This window comes from Eschrichtius robustus, chromosome 4, assembly GCF_028021215.1.
Source record: "Eschrichtius robustus isolate mEscRob2 chromosome 4, mEscRob2.pri, whole genome shotgun sequence".
Lineage (NCBI taxonomy): Eukaryota > Metazoa > Chordata > Mammalia > Artiodactyla > Eschrichtiidae > Eschrichtius > Eschrichtius robustus.
This window is the reverse complement of record NC_090827.1, coordinates 133,856,660-133,877,485: the sequence shown is the minus strand read 5'-3', so window position 1 is coordinate 133,877,485 and position 20,826 is coordinate 133,856,660. Positions and strand designations below refer to the sequence as shown.

The 20,826-nt window shown below is 35.2% G+C and overlaps 1 protein-coding gene across 1 annotated transcript in view; it reads right to left on the bottom strand.

Moving 5' to 3' along the window:
- AFG2A (AFG2 AAA ATPase homolog A) overlaps positions 1-20,826 on the bottom strand; it is a 328,145-nt gene that overhangs the window by 222,092 nt on the left and 85,227 nt on the right. The window contains exons 12-13 of the mRNA XM_068543404.1: positions 13,094-13,147; positions 11,306-11,385 (exon numbers count right to left, since the gene is read on the bottom strand). Coding sequence (XP_068399505.1) covers positions 11,306-11,385; positions 13,094-13,147 — 134 coding nt within the window. The remainder of the gene's footprint in view (positions 1-11,305; positions 11,386-13,093; positions 13,148-20,826) is intronic.

Below are 20,826 nucleotides of genomic sequence, written 5' to 3'. Positions count from 1 at the left end.
ACAAGTTCATTTCTCACAGTCTGGAGGCTGGTAAGATCAAGAGGCCGGCATAGTCAGGTGAGGACTCTTTTCCCCTGGCTGGTAACCGACACCTCCTCACTGTGTCCTCACTTACCACTATATTTCTAAAGGCCTATTTGCCACAGTTCCTTTTACCCAGTAAACCATGTCTATCAAGAAAAAACTATAAGGCATACTAAAAGGCAAGCAGACACAGTTGGAAGAAAGTGAGCAAGCATGAGGACCAGAGAACCAGCAGGAATGCTGGAATTATCACACCAGTAATTTGTTAAAACTATGACTAATATGCTAAGGGCTCTAAGTGGACAAAGTAGACAACACACAAGAAAGGGGCAACATAAGCAGAGAAATGGAAATTCTAAGTCTCAAAAAGAATTCTAAGGTTGTTATAACACTATAACAGAAATAAAGAATGCCTTTATTGGGCTCATTAGCAGATTAGACATGGCTGAGGAAAGAATCTCTCTGCTTAAGTATGAATCAATAGAAACATCCAAAACGGAAAAGGAAAGAGAAAAAAAGACTGAAGAAAACAGTAAAAAAGAAAAACAAAAAGAAAAAAGAAACAGAAAAGAAAATCCAAGAACTGTGGACAACAACAAAATATGTAATATATGTGTACCTGAAACACCAAAAGGAGAAGACAGGTAGAATAGAAAAACTATCTGAAGCCATAATGACTGAGAATTTCCCCAAATTAATGTCTGACACCAAGATCCAAGAAGCCCAGAGAAAATCAAGTAGGAAAAATGCCAAAAAGCTACACTTAGGCATATCATATTCAAACAATAGAAAATCAAAGATAAAGAAAAAATCTTGAAAGTAGCTAGAGGACAAAAACACTTCACTACAGAGGCACAAAGATAAGAATTACATCGAATGACTCCTCAGAAAATATGCCAGCAAGGAGAGTAGAGTGAATCCCCATAGGAATGTTATACTACCTAGCCCTGGAGAGAGTTACACATACACCAAAAAAAAATATTAACCTAACAGCGTTACTAGATAATGATAAAGTTCTAATTTTTGTGACCTACCTAAAGGAATTTGTGTAACATAACTAAATAGCTTCAAGTGAATGGCATACTTCCATCAAAAGAAAAAATCCTGGGTCCATGCCACATCTAAATCTTATGTGTGCTAGTGCTTGCTTTGCCTTCTCCTAATAGGAACTATATTCAAATAATGTCAGAACCCATCCTTAGCTATGTTATGTACACTCTCCCTTCTTCCTCCAGTGAATTAGTAAGACTGCTAATGTCTTACTGGTAAGTATGAATGTATTAGCTGAACTTGCTGAGAAGTAAAAAAAAAAAATAGCTACTAGGTTTTGTTTCAGATTAGGCAAACATCATTGTGGTAAGGTGAGAGAAGAATGAGAGGAAAAATGAGGGGGGTAATTTTATTACAAAGTGCAACAATTCATTCAGTTCAATTCAACTCATTTATTCAATAAACATTCACTGCCTAGCAGGCCAGACACGGCTTTAGGAAATGGGAATGAAAACATTAAGATGGCAGTCCCTACTTCCTCAAGGACCTTAGAGTCTAGCAGGGAGAAAGAAAACTCCACATTCATTTGCTTTTCCAAAATAAGTAACAGAATAGTTCCTGAAAGACTGATTCAAGAACTCTGGATAACATTTGCTTTCAGTTTAAATCAAGAACTTGGACAGAATAAACGTAACTAAATAGAACTAGATTAAGATAACTGATGTACCCCATCAGTAATGAAGAAGTGGCTCTAACTTATAACCATGAATGATCATACTATATAGAACATTTAGAATCTTTTATAGAAAGGAGAGCAATCTTATAGTTATCAAAGTTAGGTTTAGCCAGGGCTAGTACTGAATCTGAGCACCATTCAATACAAACTTTCCTACGTGGTAACATTTGAAAGAAAAATTGAACAATGATGTTAAGAGGCTAAAAAATGAGTAAGTTTAACAAATAACACAGATTTATTATTATTAAAATACACATATTGGTTTTAACTCTTCAAACTTTATAAAACAAAAAATTTGAATACATTTAAAGGCATTCCAAATTTACAAAAATTTTCATCATATAATTCGAACAGTATTTCAGTATCTTATAAACTTGGATTAATGTTTTGAACATAAATCATGGTAGAAAATAACAGATTTAAAGATGAAAGGATGTCACATTTAAGCTTCATTACAAGCATTTTTTACATGAGAGCTTATCAGGGGAAACAAAAACAAAAACTATACAACTGTCTTTCATTTTGAATTTAAGTCATAGGTAAGAAAAAAAAAATTAAGGGGCTTTTTAAATGCCATTTTTAGATGCTGAAAGCACACTGGCACACCACCACATTCTATTGACATAAACTAATCTAAAGTTAAGAATGGGTAAAACATTTCACGAATAGAAAAATAACCATTACCATAATCGCTTTAGACACTGAACCCAACAACAAGCATTAGATATGGAGTCCACAAAAGAAATGGAACAATTAAGCCCAAGATACAACGTTATCAACAAAAGCATAATATTGAATATATACATCCCTAATTCACCCATTCCTCAAAACCCTATATCCTACAAATAAAAAGATAAATAGGAAAAGATTTTTCTAGACTATCATTTAGCCTTTATCCATTCTTCCTTTTAGTTTCCTCTTAAGAAGAGGAAGGATGCTAGGGAATTAGAATCTGAAACAATGTTAAATTAGCATGTAATCTGGACAGGGATGGGACTGAGATGATAAAAACAAAAATTCACCTGAATTGTAGTAAAAAAACAAAACAAAACCACAGAAATAGAAAAATGATGAATTTCTGCAGTGATCTGGGATCCATAAGAAAAATTCTAAACCTAAAAATTATAATAACTAAAATTAAGAATTAAAAAGATGAATGTAATAGTAGATTAAACACAACAGAACACAGGATCCTTGAACTGGAAGGCACGACAGTAGAAAATATCCAAACTAATGCACAAAGAGAAAAAAAGAATGAAAATAGTAAAAATACATATAGAACCCAGTGGAAAGCCTAAGAAATGTGTAACTGCAGTCTCATAAGGAGAGAAGTGAGAGAATCAAATAGAAGCCATATCTCAGGAAACACAACCTGAAAATCATCAAAAGTAATCGAAGGCATCAAGAATGGACTCGGGATTCTCAAATCTAAAGCCAATAAAATTATTACTAACTAAAGATAAAAAGTCTGTGATCAACATTTAAAGTGATCAACAAAAAAGTTTTCTTTGCAAAATGATTTCTGTACAGTGGTTAAAATTAAAAGAGTTACAAACATGATACTTCTGAGTCCTAAGTATCAACTTCCCTAATGAGAGAAACTGTAGATTTTATGAGGCCATCGGTTTGCATAGATACTGTTCACTCACTGAAAATGTTAAGAATACATACAAGTGTTCCAGGTCCTATTTTGCTTTTTCTTTCTTTACCTGATCCTGACAAGCCCAATGTGAATTTCTTTTAAAATGAATTGCCATGATTAGGAAACCTACATACTTGTGAAGGAGCTGGTTTTCCTTGAAGCAGTGAGTATAACCACCTAAAGGAAAATGAGTTTGGGGCAGGAGGAAACAGATACAATATTTATTTTTTATTTTCCCTGTTTTTCTAAAGTTCAGGAAGAATATGAATTATATTCTGATCAAATACCTTGAAGATGATAACACTGTGGGAACAATAATTACAGTTCTGGCTCCTTGATAGACATTTCTTTAAAATAAAAAAAAAAAATTTAAAGGAGAGACAATTTTTATATATTTAAAAAGCCCAGCAAGAGAATACTTAAGCAAGTTATAATCCATGAAAAATAAAATCACATGGAAGACTAGTTCTGGGGTATTTTTGGGTTTTTTAAAATTTTTAATTCATGTATAACTGATTTACAATGTTGTGTTAGTTTCAGGTATACACCAAAGTGATTCAGTTTTATATATATACTTATATATTTTGTATTATTTATTATTTATATGTGTAACATTCTTTTTCAGATTCTTTTCCTTTATAGGTTATTACAAAAATATTGAGTATAGTTCTCTGTGTTATACAGTAGGTCCTTGTTGGTTATCTATTCCATATATAGTAGTGTGTATATGTTAATCCCAAACTCCCTCCCCTCCCTTTCCCCTTTGGTAACCATAAGTTCATTTTCTATGTCTGTGGGTCTATTTCTGTTTTGTATATAAGTTCATTTGTATCTTTTTTTTTTTTAGATTCCACATATAAGCAATATCATATGATATTTGTCTTTCTCTGACTTACTTCACTTAGTATGATAAATCTCTAGGTCCATCCATGTTGCTGCAAATGGCATTATTCCATTCTTTTTTATGGCTTAGTAATATTCAGAAATATATGCCAAGAAACTCAGAAAGTGAAAGCAAAAATCATTTGATGCATGTCAAGAATCAATAATGCCTTGAATATTCTAGCTGACCACTTCACGATAAACTATGCTGTCAGATTATGATCTATATTCAGCTTGAACCTAATAGTAAATAAATTATTTTAGATTAACAACATACCCTATAAAAGCAGACAGACATATATAATGAGTTATCTTCACATGCTGTCCTAGAGCTGTGTAAGCTGCATGTGCTCTGAATAACTGAAGCTTTGTATAAAGTGTTAACACAGAAAATGACATAAAAGTATGTATTTTTCCATCATGCCATGATTTCCCAGTAAAAATTCCAAGCTAACATAGGCAACACTCACTACATTTGTATAGTTTTGACTCAAACACAGTATTAGAGAAACAAGTGATTCTTAAGCTCACAGTTCAATCTACCCTCTGCCAAAAGCAATTTTTTGAAGGGATTTTTTTCACAGTCCTGGATGTCCCCAGGTTATTGTTATAAACATAATCCAACAAAAGAAAAATAAGGAAAATTAATTCATGCAAGTTCAAACTTATTCAAGCTAAAAATTAAAGCAGAGAAAATGCTTCTAAACATGTGTCATTTTCTTAAGTACCATAGATCTAGAAATGGTGACAATGAAAACTAAAGTTCTATAGTAATTATAATATATGATTATACAACATAAAGGTTTTAAAATCATTCCAGTAAAATCTTCATTGATTAGTACTCATTGGGAAGCTTGCTTTGAATTTAGGAAAGAGCTTTGATAATCAGTAAGCTTGGGTTCAATTAGTAAGCCTTACCATTATTTTTTTGTGTAATCTTGTGGAAGAGTTACTTAACCTCTCTGAGACTCAGTTTTCTCAATCAAACATGGAAAGACTCATACCACCCTCAAAATTAAATAAAATGTATAAAGGATCTAGCCTGATACTTAGCACAAAGGAAATGTCAATAGATAACAGTTATAAGCATTATCATTATAATTATCACCAGTATACCTGGCTTAATGAAGAGATCTCTATAACCTTTTACAAGTTACCCTAACAAATTAAACTGAAAATGGAGTGTCTGGCACATAAACGTTACTGAAATAAAGCATGAACGTGATATATGATTGAAGATTTTCAGAAGCCAGGATAGCACAGGTCAGTAGATATATGCAGATTCACATTGCCAGTTCTCTACTTAGCTTTACTTAAAACATGGTAGAAAGTATCAAACTTCCTTAAATTCTTCTATGAAAGCCACCAACATAATTCTAAGATAAAAACTACTCCTCTTAAGCCCTTCATAACTATGCCCAAAACAGTGAGCCTGATAAATAAACTACTAAAAGACACTTTGTTTATACAAGATGTATTAGCAGGAGACTGCTATACACTGGTAATGAGAATTCTTTTCATTTTCATTAGCTGTTCAAATGTAGTGATAATTTGGCTCCTCAGGGTCCTCAAGGAACAAATTATTTTGAACAGCAAAAATTTCCAGATAAGGAGACCTTTATACTTTCTCAGATATTTTTATACTTGAAAAACGACCTTTTAAAAAACGGCAAACCTTCTAAAACAGAAAAAACAGAATGTACTGTAAGACTGTGTGCTCAGATGCAGAAATGAAATAGAGTGAGAAGAAAATCTCCACTTCCCTGGTTTCTTAGATCTATACCGAAAGAAGTTCTCTTCATCTGTTTTTTCTATCCTCTTTTTGTATATTCTAAATGAACTTTTTTTTGGGGGGGGCGCGGGGGGGAAGTGGGGGATAGGTGGATACTGACTCAGGCTCTTGATTTATAATGCTCTGTGACTACAGACACATAGGATTTGGAACCCAGTGATTTGCATGCTTGCTTACTTGAGAAAAGACTCAATTTGATCCCCCTACAGTAAAATAAGTGTGACTGAATGGCCTTCTGGCAGAGGGTAACATGGTGATCTTTCTACAAAATTAATTAGTATACGAAGGACGTACATAGTCTTTCAAAATGTTTTGTCACTGATCTTCATTACTGTTGCTATCCTCTATTATCCTTTGAATACTGTTGCTATCAGCTACATTAAAAAGAACATTGATCATTTCCGTACCCTTAGCACAACTGACAAAGTTTTGTGAGTCTAGACTCACTTTTAAAGTTAGTGTGTACAAAACCTACTGAATTTTTTTGAAAAACGCATCACTTAGCACTTCCTTAATTCTTTTTGGAGCTCTTTGACAGGTGAATGTATTCCAAAGCTTACAAATGATTCTTTATAATGAAGATGTTGATGCTTCTATGAACGTAATGCAGGTGACAAAATTCCAAAAGACAGTCTCAGTGTTTAATTTTAAAATAAAATTCGTTCACAAATGACACTAAAACATGGTGAAATCATACTCTGCTAACAACCAGCTGAGTGAACCTAATCTCTAGTTTCTCTGAGGCTTCATTCCCTTATTCAAAAACTAAATGTCCGGGTTTTAGCAGAGAGTGCCTTCTCTGCTAGGCGCTGTGCTAGACATCTGAGGTACGAGGATGAAGATGATACCGTTCCCTTGAGGATTTCATAATTACTGGCATGTATGAATGAGGGAGTTAAATTAGATAAGACATATCTAATGTCTTTCTAGTTTAAAAATTCTGTGTTGGTAATATGGAGCACATAAGTTATTTAATTCATTATTTTTTTTTAATTGGAGTATAATTGCTTTACAGTGTTGTGTTAGTTTCTGCTGAACAATGAAGTGAATCAGCTATTTGTATACATATATCCTTTCCTTGTATTCAGAAATGTATTGATCTAGTCAAGTGCCATTAAACAGAAAGAGGTGAAACTCATACTGGTCTAATTTGCTACTTGTTGTAGAGAAACTGGTGGCTGTAATTAATGTTGAAGATTAGGTGAAGGGAATTCTTTGGATACCCACTACTCATGTTGCCTTTGCCCTTTATTTCCACAGATCACTGATAGCTAGCTGGAGTAGCATAGTGAAACTGTTTTATGGACTGAGAAATATTCTTGGCTGACTTTCAAAGCCGCAGTAGGAAACAAAATCCATAAAACTGACATCCTAGGAAATCAAAACCAACTCCAAGTTTAAGAACAAATGTATAATCACTAACATAATGAAATGATTTTATAAAACTTTATTATCTGCTAGAGATAGGCAACACAACAATGGAAAAAATGTTCAGCTATAGAAAGTACTGAAATTAGACTTTTCCAAAAGATTAATTTTCTTTTCCCTTCAGAAGTCAAGCCCCTTTTCCAAATTATCCCTGTTCAAAAGTCAGAGTGCCGTGGACTGAAGGGACTTTATGATATCTTAAAACAGGCCAGGAACCTATAGCCAGTCTAAATCTGGCCAGCCAACTGTTTCTCATTTGATTACATGTTGTCTATGGCTACTTTCGCACTGTAGCAACAGAGATGAATAGCTGCAGTAGAAACTGTATTGCCCAAAAAGCAAAAAATATTTACTAACTGGACTGTTTCAGAAAAGGAATGCTAACCCCTATCTTAAGGAGATCTCACCACCATGATGGTAATTATTACATTGATTTTATTTTTCAACAGCAAAAATTTCACAAAAATATTTATTTCCTTTCAGCTCCTGCAATAAAATAAAATCCCCTATCATCTCTTCATATGATTTCTAAATTATAGGCCAACAACTCATATCCAATTCAAATTTTAAAATGTTTTTCTAGTATAATTTTTAAATGTCATAAAGAATCCCAAATGGCAGGCATCTGAATTTGTTTCTTAAAATCTACCCCCCACACCCCCAGTGTCAATATTCAGGCTTGAAAGAGACCTAAAGAAGACTAGCCAAACATATACTATCAACACTCTGAACACAAGCACTACTTATGATAATTTTCTTGGTGCATGCAAAATGCAAGCAAATTTTCATTTTAAAAGCAAGATAGCTACAAATGACCTACGTGTCCTATAACAACAAAAAACAACTCCCAATTCCTAGTAAAATGCTGCATCAGGCCATCTCTCTAAGGAAAGTCATTAATGTCAGCTGGTGAGGATGATTCCAAGATCCACTGACTAGCTGGAACGTCCTAGACAGAGGAAGTTGTTCTAGGAATCTCTAGATTAGTCTAGTGGCCATTTCCTCAGTCAGAGGAGACCAGGCCAAGAGAATACAGTATATGGGGAATCACCCTATCCTTCTTTACTTCTGGGGACAGAAGTGTCGCCTAAGACAAGAGTGACTGATGATGTACTGCCCAGCGTGCTCTCCCCTCCCCACTATAACCCTGAAAAAGGTAAAAATTTAAGCTAGCTGGGAGGCAGGGCAGAATACTAGAACCAACTGTGTAATATCCTACTTTGCATTAATGCAGGGGCCTTTTTATGAATTTTTTTCTTCAGCTGTAAAGAACTTAAAACATTTTCTAGAATACAATAAGCACTAAATAAATGTTACCCAATATTATTATTAGCTCAGTATAATTCAAATCTCTTCCCTACATCAGTGCCTTACTCCCTACCATAGTATCCATTTTCCAAAGAGCTATGTTACTTTAATAGCATTTTCAGTTTTCCCAAATATTTACAGATCATTCAAGCACTTTGCAAAGGGAATCTTAAAACATTTCGTCCAACTCACAATATGAAATAAGACAAAAAATCTTATTCAGAACACCCATAATTTAAATGGGCATACAGAAAAAGAGAAGTAAATATCAGGCTTACTTATTTTTCAAGTCCCAAAGAACTTAAATGGGGCAGGGAAGAGGAGAAAATAGTGGTTGTAAGTAGACACTTTTATAAGCATGAAAAATCTCTCTTTCTGAAAGCACAAATATTTCTAAAGCTAAGCAAATAGTACGTCTATACTCTATTTAATGTGCAGGTTGCAATCCTCAGTTTCATGGCTAATTTGAGTAACTTCAAGTAGTCAAAATAATTGACATAACATGCACAGGATAGTACAGACTAGTATATATCATAATTCATGGCTCAATTTGTTAAACATCTTAAGTGTGGAAATCCAAATCTTGATAAGAAGAAACAGTCGTCTTAGGCACTGTCACATTTTTGGACTAGTCATATGAGTTGGATCTGAATGTTATCATAGAAAAACAGAAGAAATGAAAGCAATGAATATTCTACGGCCCAAAATTAAATAGAAAATTTCTAGCTTATGGAATTTTTAATTTTTCTATGTTTTCTATTTCTTTAACAATGTATAAAGTTGGTTTAGTATTTTCGGAATTTCATACTTTTGCTATCTATCAACAGCTGTGCTTTCAGTTTCTAGAAACTGTGTCCAATTCAAATAGCTGAAGAACAAAAATATATGTGTGAAGCTTTTGTTTGTTTTCGTTTTCAGGTTACAGCACTCTAACTAGATAAAACAATAACTTTCTAGGTAACGTTGGCCCATCACACAATTATGGGGAAAAAACAACCAAAATATCATTCTATGAGATTCTTATGGTTATAAAAACCAAACTATATAAGACTTAGTGCAGCTAAAGTACAACTAAAACTCTCTACTTTGGACTATTAACATTACATTTGGTAGTTCAGCCTTAACTTTGTTTTCTGAAATGTCAACTAACTTGACCGAAATTTCTCTATGCAAAGGAAACTACACAGAATTTACCTGTACTTTATTTGAACGAGCCACTGAGGAAGGGCTCACAATATGATGAAGACTACTAGAGGAGATGATATCTAGAGGCTGCAAATTATTAGCATCTCTTAATACATTTGCAAATTCCTACTGAGCCAAACTACCTACAAAAACAGGTTATTTCTACCAAGTGCCTTGTCTGGCTTCTCACACCATTACCTTTCAAAGGCATTTTATGAGAACTCTGCTACATATTCCACCTCCCATTTGGTTCATGTTTAACAATGTTTCCCACCCTGTCCCTTTCTAGGCTCCAAAAACAGACGTCTCTGATGGCACATAAATGTGGCAGATCACCCTACTTCAGTAAACTTCTCTGGCTTCTTTTTCTTCTCTTGCAGTCAAGGTGAACTTGAGCTATTTGTAACCTTTTGTTCCATCTCACTTCAGAAGTAATAAAAGGACTCATGAACTCCAACTCATAAAATAACAAGACTGGTAGGTATTTACAGAATATCAAATGGGTGAGGTAGAGAGCAGGGCAGGCTACCTCCTAATGTTTCCTAGTGACAGTTCATACTCTCATCTGATTAGGCAGCTCTACCCAGTAAAGAAGAGAGCAGTATGCCTCTTATCAAATTTAACACTGAGACTTGGAAGGTGCCTTCTGCCATCACTATAATTATCATCAGCAAAACTTTTATAGTCAATGTATAATCAGAGGGCTATGGAGAAAACACACAAATTAACACTCTCTAACGTGAAGTACTTGTAGCATGTATTCCTTAAAGGACCTGTAAATCTTTGTAGAGAAAACAAAATCATACTTGAAAACAGTTTTATATATATATATATATATATATATATATATATATATATATATATATACACACATACACACACACACACACATATATGTTTGATATATTATAAATAATCCTCTTTATTGTCTGACATTCAGAAACAAAACTATTAATACTAATTTTTATCCTATTGTAACTATATTTTAGGAAACATGACTTAATCCAGATAATAATAAAATCTGTATAATAACAACTTTTATTATAATTGGGTTCTACTCTATCATGTAATTATGCTTAATTGAACTTTATTTACAGTTTCAATCACATGTTAATAAAAACCCAAATTTTGATAGGCAGTGCAGGGGGCTCTCTTTATATAGTAAACTATAAAAATTAGCTCAAACGCCCCAAATGCATACCAGTCTTAAAAAAAAAATTATACATGAAAGTACTATAAAGTGATGACATGAAATAATTTAATTCCTCTACACTGTAATTGCTAATATTTAATAGCAGTCCTATTAAATATTTCTTACCTGCCCCTTTCAACTGCTAAGGCATCAAGTTCATCAAAGAAAATGATGGAAGGAGCCACTGCTCTCGCTTTTCGGAAGATCTGGTGGAAAGAGTGCTACATTAGCTAAAGATCAGCAAATTCCAGAAAACTCCATAGCTAGTTTTAGTTTGAAAATTATATTTAGAACCAAATCTATTATGTACCAGTCAACCAGCCCAATCACTTTGTATACAACCTGTAACAGATGTATACGCACTTCATAATGGATGTAAAAGTATCCTCTTCCATGGTGCTTACTTGCAAACAGAGACAAGACAACAACACATATTCTTAGAAGTGTGTAGGAGACAATTTGGTTAAGTTATCAAACAATCTCAGTTAAAATCCCACCTTCACCACTTGGTAGCTGTGTGACCTTCAGTGGGTAACTTTACTTTTCTAAACTACGATTTCCACATCTCTAAAATGGAGATTATGATAAATGCCCACCTCAGAAGTTTAAGAAATGAATTAAAAAAGAATGCAAAGCACTTAGTATAATGCCTGGAACATTTATCTAAATAAACACGTATTTAAAAGAAAAATCATAAATGTATAAAATCAGCCAAAGTTTAGCATATAAAATACCCATAAACCTAAAAGTCACACACTTTGCTCATTTCTCAGAAGACTGTATGGAAAAACAGCTAAAACTTGGAAAAGCATAGATAGGTTAGACCTGAAGTCAATCAGACTATCAACATCAAAGACTGGCCAGACAGCCACGGGGAAAACATGTGGAAATGGGCTAGAAAACAGCATAAGCATAAGCTTCTTCAGCATAAGCAGAAAGAAATCCAAATGTGTGTAACCTGTAACCTAGGCCCCCATTTTCTGGCCACAAGTATGATGACCATAAAAATACACAACAGTCACCAAAACCTTAATATTAATAAACACCACCTTTTTCATATTTTAATCAATGATGGTGCTATCATTATCAGTTAATGTTTTATATGATAACCATCATCTACATTTCAAGAAAAAAAAAGAAACAAAAAGTAACTTAAATTTTTTTCTCAGATGCAAAACAAAGTATTCTAATCTCTAAGACTCTTGGTTGATACCCACATATGTCATAAGTGGAGACCATCCGTTCCACTGCTATTTATGTGTTCCTGTCCTTGCTTAGCTTCTGTGAGGATACAGGGTGCCTATGTGAGGCAGGCCAATCTCTGCTTGGGAAAGCCGAGACTTGCGGTCAAACTGCTATAATTACCCCCACTTCAGTGCCTTGATTTTGCATGAACTTTCCAGTTATGCAGCTTCAGCAATATGGAGTAGCCAGTAGGCCAGTCAGGCACTGGCTTTAAAATTTAAGAGAGAGGAGGGGGATGCACTTTCTAAATCACCAGTCAAAGGTAAAGCAAATAAAATAAGAAGAGTACAGTGACATTTTCATATACTAATAAGCTTATTTGATTTAAAGGGCTACCTGGTTTAAAGGATTTAAATATCATTCTGACATCATGCATACTTTGTTAAGTTTAAACATACCCTTATTTTTTTTAATGAAACGCTGACATTCGTTAAAAAATATTTGGTAAAAGTAAAGGCTGGAAATATTATGATGTTTAAAAACAAAAACAAAGAATTGTAGATGACCAAAATTGCATTTAAAAGTAATATTTGCCTGAAGAAAAAATATACCACTAGAATTTAGATTTGGAAACTTCAAAATCTACAACCCCAAACAAAACGGAAACCGTACAGGACAGAAGCCTGGTTCTCCTATGCAGAGTTCCACTTTAAGACATAATCTTCTTACCTCTCTAACTGCTCTTTCAGATTCACCAACATATTTGTTCATTAATTCAGGCCCCTGAATGAAAAGAAAACAACTGTTCAGTGTCTTTATAAATCCAAACACATGTATGTCTTTCAATAAAAGAGAAAATACACACATAAAAGAAAAAGAGGAAAAAAATAGACAAAAACCAGCTTTTAATTAAAATAGTTCCTCTAGCATGCTTATTTTTGTTGGGTGTTATTTATGCCTCAAAAATTAAAGCCATTCTGTATTCCAAAAACTACACATCAACACAGTGACTGCGACTAAACATGATAGTTTAACATCTCATTCATCATCTGTCTACCCATCCATCCATATTTTTACTATCTATCAGGAATGGTGCTAGGCATTGAAGATAGAACAGTCTAATACTAGATCAACAGCCCTCTCTGACAAGAAGCAAGACCTCAGGGCTAATTCTTTTTACGACTCCATGATAATCCCTGAATACGGAATGGGAATCATGTAATCAATGACATTATCTTACAGTCCCTGAGTATTTCCAAAATAAATGCTACTCTCCAGCTCCCTCCTCTCATTTGACTTGGCCATGTAGATGCTGACTTTATGGATCTGCAGGGCCAAACGAGCTCTTCTCAGCCACTATCCCAGCCAAAGGAGATAACTCCTGCAGACAAACATCTTAGGACCACCAACAAAGCTAACCCTCAGTCAGTGTATCACATTGTGACAATGACAATGACCCTTGTTACCCTCCGCAGTGTCTATTCACTCAGCCTCTGTCTGAATCTCCCTTCAGATATCTGCCACTCAGCACTTCATCCAGTTGATGGGAAATCTCTTTTCTCTTCTGTGTCCAGCTATTTTAGAAGGGGTACCAAGAATGAAAGGTGTGGACTTCTAGTAATAAAATCTACCAGTTTTTACGAACCAGCCATCAACAGAAGAATCCTCATAAAGGTGGCTGGACTCCCAGCAATAAAGCGTTTATCACTGATTCAAAGATACACTTCTTTTTGGACATTCAACATTTCTGAATAGTAAGATTTTTCTTTCTTAAGTACCTCAAATATTATGTATAGTATGAAATGGTAGGCTTTCATTCTTACCACACACTTATCTACTTTCTCATGCTAGTTATCACATCACAAGAAGTCATGGGATTAAAAAATAAATAAATAAAATAATAATAATAATAATAATAACAATAATAATAATGCTGTCCTGAGAACCACAACTCTTCCCTTCAGATACTGGTATAAAGTTTATTGTACAAAATGCCAGATGTCTTTCTCGGCTATGGGCTTTCACTCATTGCTCTTCCCCGCATCTGGCTTCTACTGACACCCTTCCCCACACAATTCCAAACCCATTAGACATGTATGTGTGTGCTTCTCTCTCTGCACACGCATGCGTGTACGCACACACACGTACACACACACACACACACATTATTTTGAACAAGATTCATGTTCTATCCCAGGCAAATTATGGGTCCCAACAATTTACGGGATATAACTAGACACTAGCTTGAGTATTTCCCAAACAAAATACACCAATTAAATAAAAATCGGACTGACTGAAGCACACAGGCAAACCCTAGCAGAATGTCAACTAATGCTACAAATTGGTACAGGCAATAGTTAGCTTCAGATAAGACACCTTATTACAAAGATAATTGTTATACTATATAGCATGGCAAGTACTAGGATAGAGGGATGCTTAGGTGCCACTGAAACACAGAAAAGCAACTGCTTAGAGTCAAGCATGTTCCTAGAGAAAGTAACATTTCAGGTGAGTGTGCAGTTGATTTACCACCCTCAAAAACATGAAATACATCAAGACCCAGAAATAAATCAAAAAGGTCTCTGATGAGCTAAAACAGGTGTTGATATGCACTTTAATGGTAGAAGAGCTCTTAAGATTTTAACTTAGAGTTCATTGACTTTTTCAGTTATATACAAGACTAACAAACTTGAGTTTGAACTGATCTAAGAATTTATAACAGGTGGAGCTTAGGGGGCAGAGAGAATGCAGTGACAGTAAGGCTACTTAAAGTGGGAGGCAGGAGCATGTCAAAAACAAGTTTAAACTTTATCCTGTAAGCAATGGGAAGAGTCTTAGGGGAGTTAACTGATAACAGGTGTATAAGGGAAAGATGATTCTAGACACAATATAAAGGATGGTTTGGAGGAACATATGAGACCAGAATGGCAGTTATGAAATTCTTACAACAGCATAGGTGAAAAAAAGATGAGGCACAGGCTTAAGGTAAAACAATGGAATGGAAATGAGAAGAGAGCCACATAAACTATTTAAAAAGATAAAATCAACTTAATTTGTTGTGAGTAGCAAGATGTGAAAGAGATAATAAGAGGTAAGGAATACTGGGGCTTCCCTGGTGGCGCAGTGGTTGAGAATCTGCCTGCTAATGCAGGGGACACGGGTTCGAGCCCTGGTCTGGGAAGATTCCACATGCCACGGAGCAACTAGGCCCGTGAGCCACAACTACTGAGCCTGCGCATCTGGAGCCTGTGCTCTACAACAAGAGAGGCCATGATAGTGAGAGGCCCACGCACCACGATGAAGAGTGTCCCCCGCTTGCTGCAACTAGAGAAAGCCCTCACAGAAACGAAGACCCAACACAGCCAAAAATAAATAAATAAATTAATTAAAAAAAAAAAAAAAGAGGTAAGGAATACTAATTCAAATTTGACTTATACTTTTTTTTTCACATATTATTTCCTTTTTCTTTTTTTTTTTTTTAAACATCTTTATTGAAGTATAATTGCCTTACAATGGTGTGTTAGCTTCTGCTTTATAACAAAGTGAATCAGTTATACATATACAATATGTTCCCATTTCTCTTCCCTCTTGCATCTCCCTCCCTCCCACCCTCCCCATCCCACCCCTCTAGGTGGTCACAAAGCACTGAGCTGATCTCCCTGTGCTATGCGGCTGCTTCCCACTAGTTATCTATTTTACATTTGGTAGTGTATATATGTCCATGACACTCTCTTACCCTGTCACTTCTCACCCCACCCCCTCCCCATATCCTCAAGTCCATTCTCTAGTAGGTCTGTGTCTTTATTCCCGTCTTGCCACTAGGTTCTTCATGGCCTTTTTTTTTTTTTTTTTTTTTTTCCTTAGATTCCGTATATATGTGTTAGCATACTGTATTTGTTTTTCTCTTTCTGACTTACTTCACTCTGTATGACAGACTCTAACTCCATCCACCTCATTACAAATACCTCCATTTCATTTCTTTTTATGGCTGAGTAATATTCCATTGTATATATGTGCCACATCTTCTTTATCCATTCATCTGTCGATGGACATTTAGGTTGCTTCCATGTCCTGGCTATTGTAAATAGAGCTGCAAAGAACATTTTGGTACATGACTCTTTTTGACCTATGGTTTTCTCAGGGTATATGCCCAGTAGTGGGATTGCTGGGTCGTATGGTAGTTCTATTTGTAGTTTTTTCAGGAACCTCCATACTGTTCTCCATAGTGGCTGTATCAATTTACATTCCCACCAACAGTGCAAGAGTGTTCCCTTTCCTCCACACCCTCTCCAGCATTTATTGTTTCTAGATTTTTTGATGATGGCCATTCTGACCGGTGTGAGATGATATCTCATTGTAGTTTTGATTTGCATTTCTCTAATGATTAATGATGTTGAGCATTCTTTCATGTGTCTGTAGGCCATCTGTATATCTTCTTTGGAGAAATGTCTATTTAGGTCTTCTGCCCATTTTTGGATTGGGTTGTTGGTTTTTTTGTTATTGAGCTGCATGAGCTGCTTGTAAATCTTGGAGATTAATCCTTTGTCAGTTGCTTCATTTGCAAATATTTTCTCCCATTCTGAGGGTTGTCTTTTGGTCTTGTTTATGGTTTCCTTTGCTGTGCAAAAGCTTTTAAGTTTCATTAGGTCCCATTTGTTTATTTGTGTTCTTATTTCCATTTCTCTGGGAGCTGGGTCAAAAAGAATCTTGCTGTGATGTATGTCATAGAGTGTTCTGCCTATGTTTTCCTCTAAGAGTTTGATAGTGTCTGCCCTTACACTTAGGTCTTTAATCCATTTTGAGTTTATTTTTGTGCATGGTGTCAGGCAGTGTTCTAATTTCATACTTTTACATGTACCTGTCCAATTTTCCCAGCACCACTTATTGAAGAGGCTGTCTTTTCTCCACTGTATATTCTTGCCTCCTTTATCAAAGATAAGGTGACCATATGTGTGTGGGTTTATCTCTGGGCTTTCTACCCTGTTCCATTGATCTATATTTCTGTTTTTGTGCCAGTACCAAACTGTCTTGATTACTGAAGCTTTGTAATATAGTCTGAAGTCAGGAAGCCTGATTCCCCCAGCTCCATTTTTCGTTCTCAAGATTGCTTTGGCTATTCGGGGTCTTTTGTGTTTCCATACAAATTGTGAAATTTTTTGTTCTAGTTCTGTGAAAAATGCCAGTGGTAGTTTGATAGGGATTGCATTGAATCTGTAGATTGCTTTGGGTAGTAGAGTCATTTTCACAATGTTGATTCTTCCAATCCAGGAACATGGTATATCTCTCCATCTATTTGTATCATCTTTAATTTCTTTCATCAGTGTCTTATAATTTTCTGCATACAGGTCTTTTGTCTCCTTAGGTAGGTTTATTCCTAGATATTTTATTCTTTTTGTTGCAATGGTAAACGGGAGTGTTTTCTTAATTTCACTTTCAGATTTTTCGTCATTAGTGTATAGAAAGGCAAGAGATTTCTGTGCATTAATTTTGTATCCTGCTACTTTACCAAATTCATTGATTAGCTCTAGGAGTTTTCTGGTAGCATCTTTAGGATTCTCTATGTATAGTATCATGTCATCTGCAAATAGTGACAGCTTTACTTCTTCTTTTCCGATTTGGATTCCTTTTATTTCTTTGTCTTCTCGGATTGCTGTGGCTAACACTTCCAAAACTATGTTGAATAATAGTGGTGAGAGTGGGCAACCTTGTCTTGTTCCTGATCTTAGTGGAAATGGTTTCAGTTTTTCTCCATTGAGGACAATGTTGGCTGTGGGTTTGTCATATATGGCCTTTATTATGTTCAGGAAAGTTCCCTCTATGCCTACTTTCTGCAGGGCTTTTATCATAAATGGGTGTTGAATTTTGTCGAAAGCTTTCTCTGCATCTATTGAGATGATCATATGGTTTTTCTCCTTCAATTTGTTAATATGGTGTATCACACTGATTGATTTGCGTATATTGAAGAATCCTTGCATTCCTGGGATAAACCCCACTTGATCATGGTGTATGATCCTTTTAATGTGCTGTTGGATTCTGTTTGCTAGTATTTTGTTGAGGATTTTTGCATCTAGATTCATCAGTGATATTGGCCTGTAGTTTTCTTTCTTTGTGACATCTTTGTCTGGTTTTGGTATCAGGGTGATGGTGGCCTCGTAGAATGAGTTTGGGAGTGTTCCTCCCTCTGCAATATTTTGGAAGAGTTTGAGAAGGATAGGTGTTAGCTCTTCTCTAAATGTTTGATAGAATTCACCTGTGAAGCCATCTGGTCCTGGGCTTTTGTTTGTTGGAAGGTTTTTAATCACAGTTTCAATTTCAGTGCTTGTGATTGGTCTGTTCATATTTGCTATTTCTTCCTGGTTCAGTCTCGGCAGTTTGTGCATTTCTAAGAATCTGTCCATTTCTTCCAGGCTGTCCATTTTATTGGCATAGAGTTGCTTGTAGTAATCTCTCATGATCTTTTGTATTTCTGCAGTGTCAGTGGTTACTTCTCCTTTTTCATTTCTAATTCTATTGATCTGAGTCTTCTCCCTTTTTCTCTTGATGAGTCTGGCTAATGGTTTATCAATTTTGTTTATCTTCTCAAAGAACCAGCTTTTAGTTTCATTGATTTTTGCTATTGTTTCCTTCATTTCTTTTTCATTTATTTCTGACCTGATCTTTATGATTTCTTTCCTTCTGCTGGCTTTGGGGTTTTTTTGTTCTTCTTTCTCTAATTGCTTCAGGTGCAAGGTTAGGTTGTTTATTCGAGATGTTTCCTGTTTCTTGAGGTAGGCTTGTATTGCTATAAACTTCCCTCTTAGCACTGCTTTTGCTGCGTCCCATAGGTTTTGGGTCGTCGTATCTCCATTGTCATTTGTTTCTAGGTATTTTTTGATTTCCCCTTTGATTACTTCAGTAATCACTTCATTATTAAGTAGTGTATTGTGTAGCCTCCATGTGTTTGTATTTTTTACAGATCTTTTCCTGTAATTGATATCTAGTCTCATGGCGTTGTGGTCGGAAAAGATACTTGATATGATTTCAATTTTCTTAAATTTACCAAGGCTTGATTTATGACCCAAGATATGATCTATCCTGGAGAATGTTCCATGAGCACTTGAGAAAAATGTGTATTCTGTTGTTTTTGGGTAGAATGTCCTATAAATATCAATTAAGTCCATCTTGTTTAATGTATCATTTAAAGCTTGTGTTTCCTTATTTATTTTCATTTTGGATGATCTGTCCATTGGTGAAAGTGGGGTGTTAAAGTCCCCTACTATGATTGTGTTGCTGTCGATTTCCCCTTTTATGGCTGTTAGTATTTGCCTTATGTATTGAGGTGCTCCTATGTTGGGTGCATAAATATTTACAATTGTTATAGCTTCCTCTTGGATCGATCCCTTGATCATTATATAGTGTCCTTCTTTGTCTCTTGTAATAGTCTTTATTTTAAAGTCTATTTTGTCTGATATGAGAATTGCTACTCCAGCTTTCTTTTGATTTCCATTTGCATGGAATATCTTTTTCCATCCCCTCACTTTCAGTCTGTATGTGTCTCTAGGTCTGAAGTGGGTCTCTTGTAGACAGCATATATATGGGTCTTGTTTTTGTATCCATTCAGCCAGCCTGTGTCTTTTGGTGGGAGCATTTAATCCATTTACATTCAAGGTAATTATCGATATGTATGTTCCTATTCCCATTTTCTTAAATGTTTTGGGTTTGTTATTGTAGGTGTTTTCCTTCTCTTGTGTTTCTTGCCTAGAGAAGTTCCTTTAGCATTTGTTGTAAAGCTGGTTTGGTGGTGCTGAACTCTCTCAGCTTTTGCTTGTCTGTAAACGTTTTAATTTCTCCATCGAATCTGAATGAGATCCTTGCTGGGTAGAGTAATCTTGGTTGTAGGTTTTTCTCCTTCATCACTTTAAGTATATCCTGCCAGTCCCTTCTGGCTTGCAGAGTTTCTGCTGAAAGATCAGATGTTAACCTTATGGGGATTCCCTTGTGTGTTATTTGTTTTTTTTCCCTTGCTGCCTTTAATATGTTTTCCTTATATTTAATTTTTGACAGTTTGATTAATATGTGTCTTGGCGTGTTTCTCCTTGGGTTTATCCTGTATGGGACTCTCTGTGCTTCCAGGACTTGATTAACTATTTCCTTTCCCATATTAGGGAAGTTTTCAACTATAATCTCTTCAAATATTTTCTCAGTCCCTTTCTTTTTCTCTTCTTCTTCTGGGACCCCTATAATTCGAATGTTGGTGCGTTTAATGTTGTCCCAGAGGTCTCTGAGACTGTCCTCAGTTCTTTTCATTCTTTTTTCTTTATCCTGCTCTGTAGTAGTTATTTCCACCATTTTATCTTCCAGGTCACTTATCCTTTCTTCTGCCTCAGTTATTCTGCTATTGATCCCATCTAGAGTATTTTTAATTTCATTTATTGTGTTTTTCATCATTGCTTGGTTCCTCTTTAGTTCTTCTACGTCCTTGT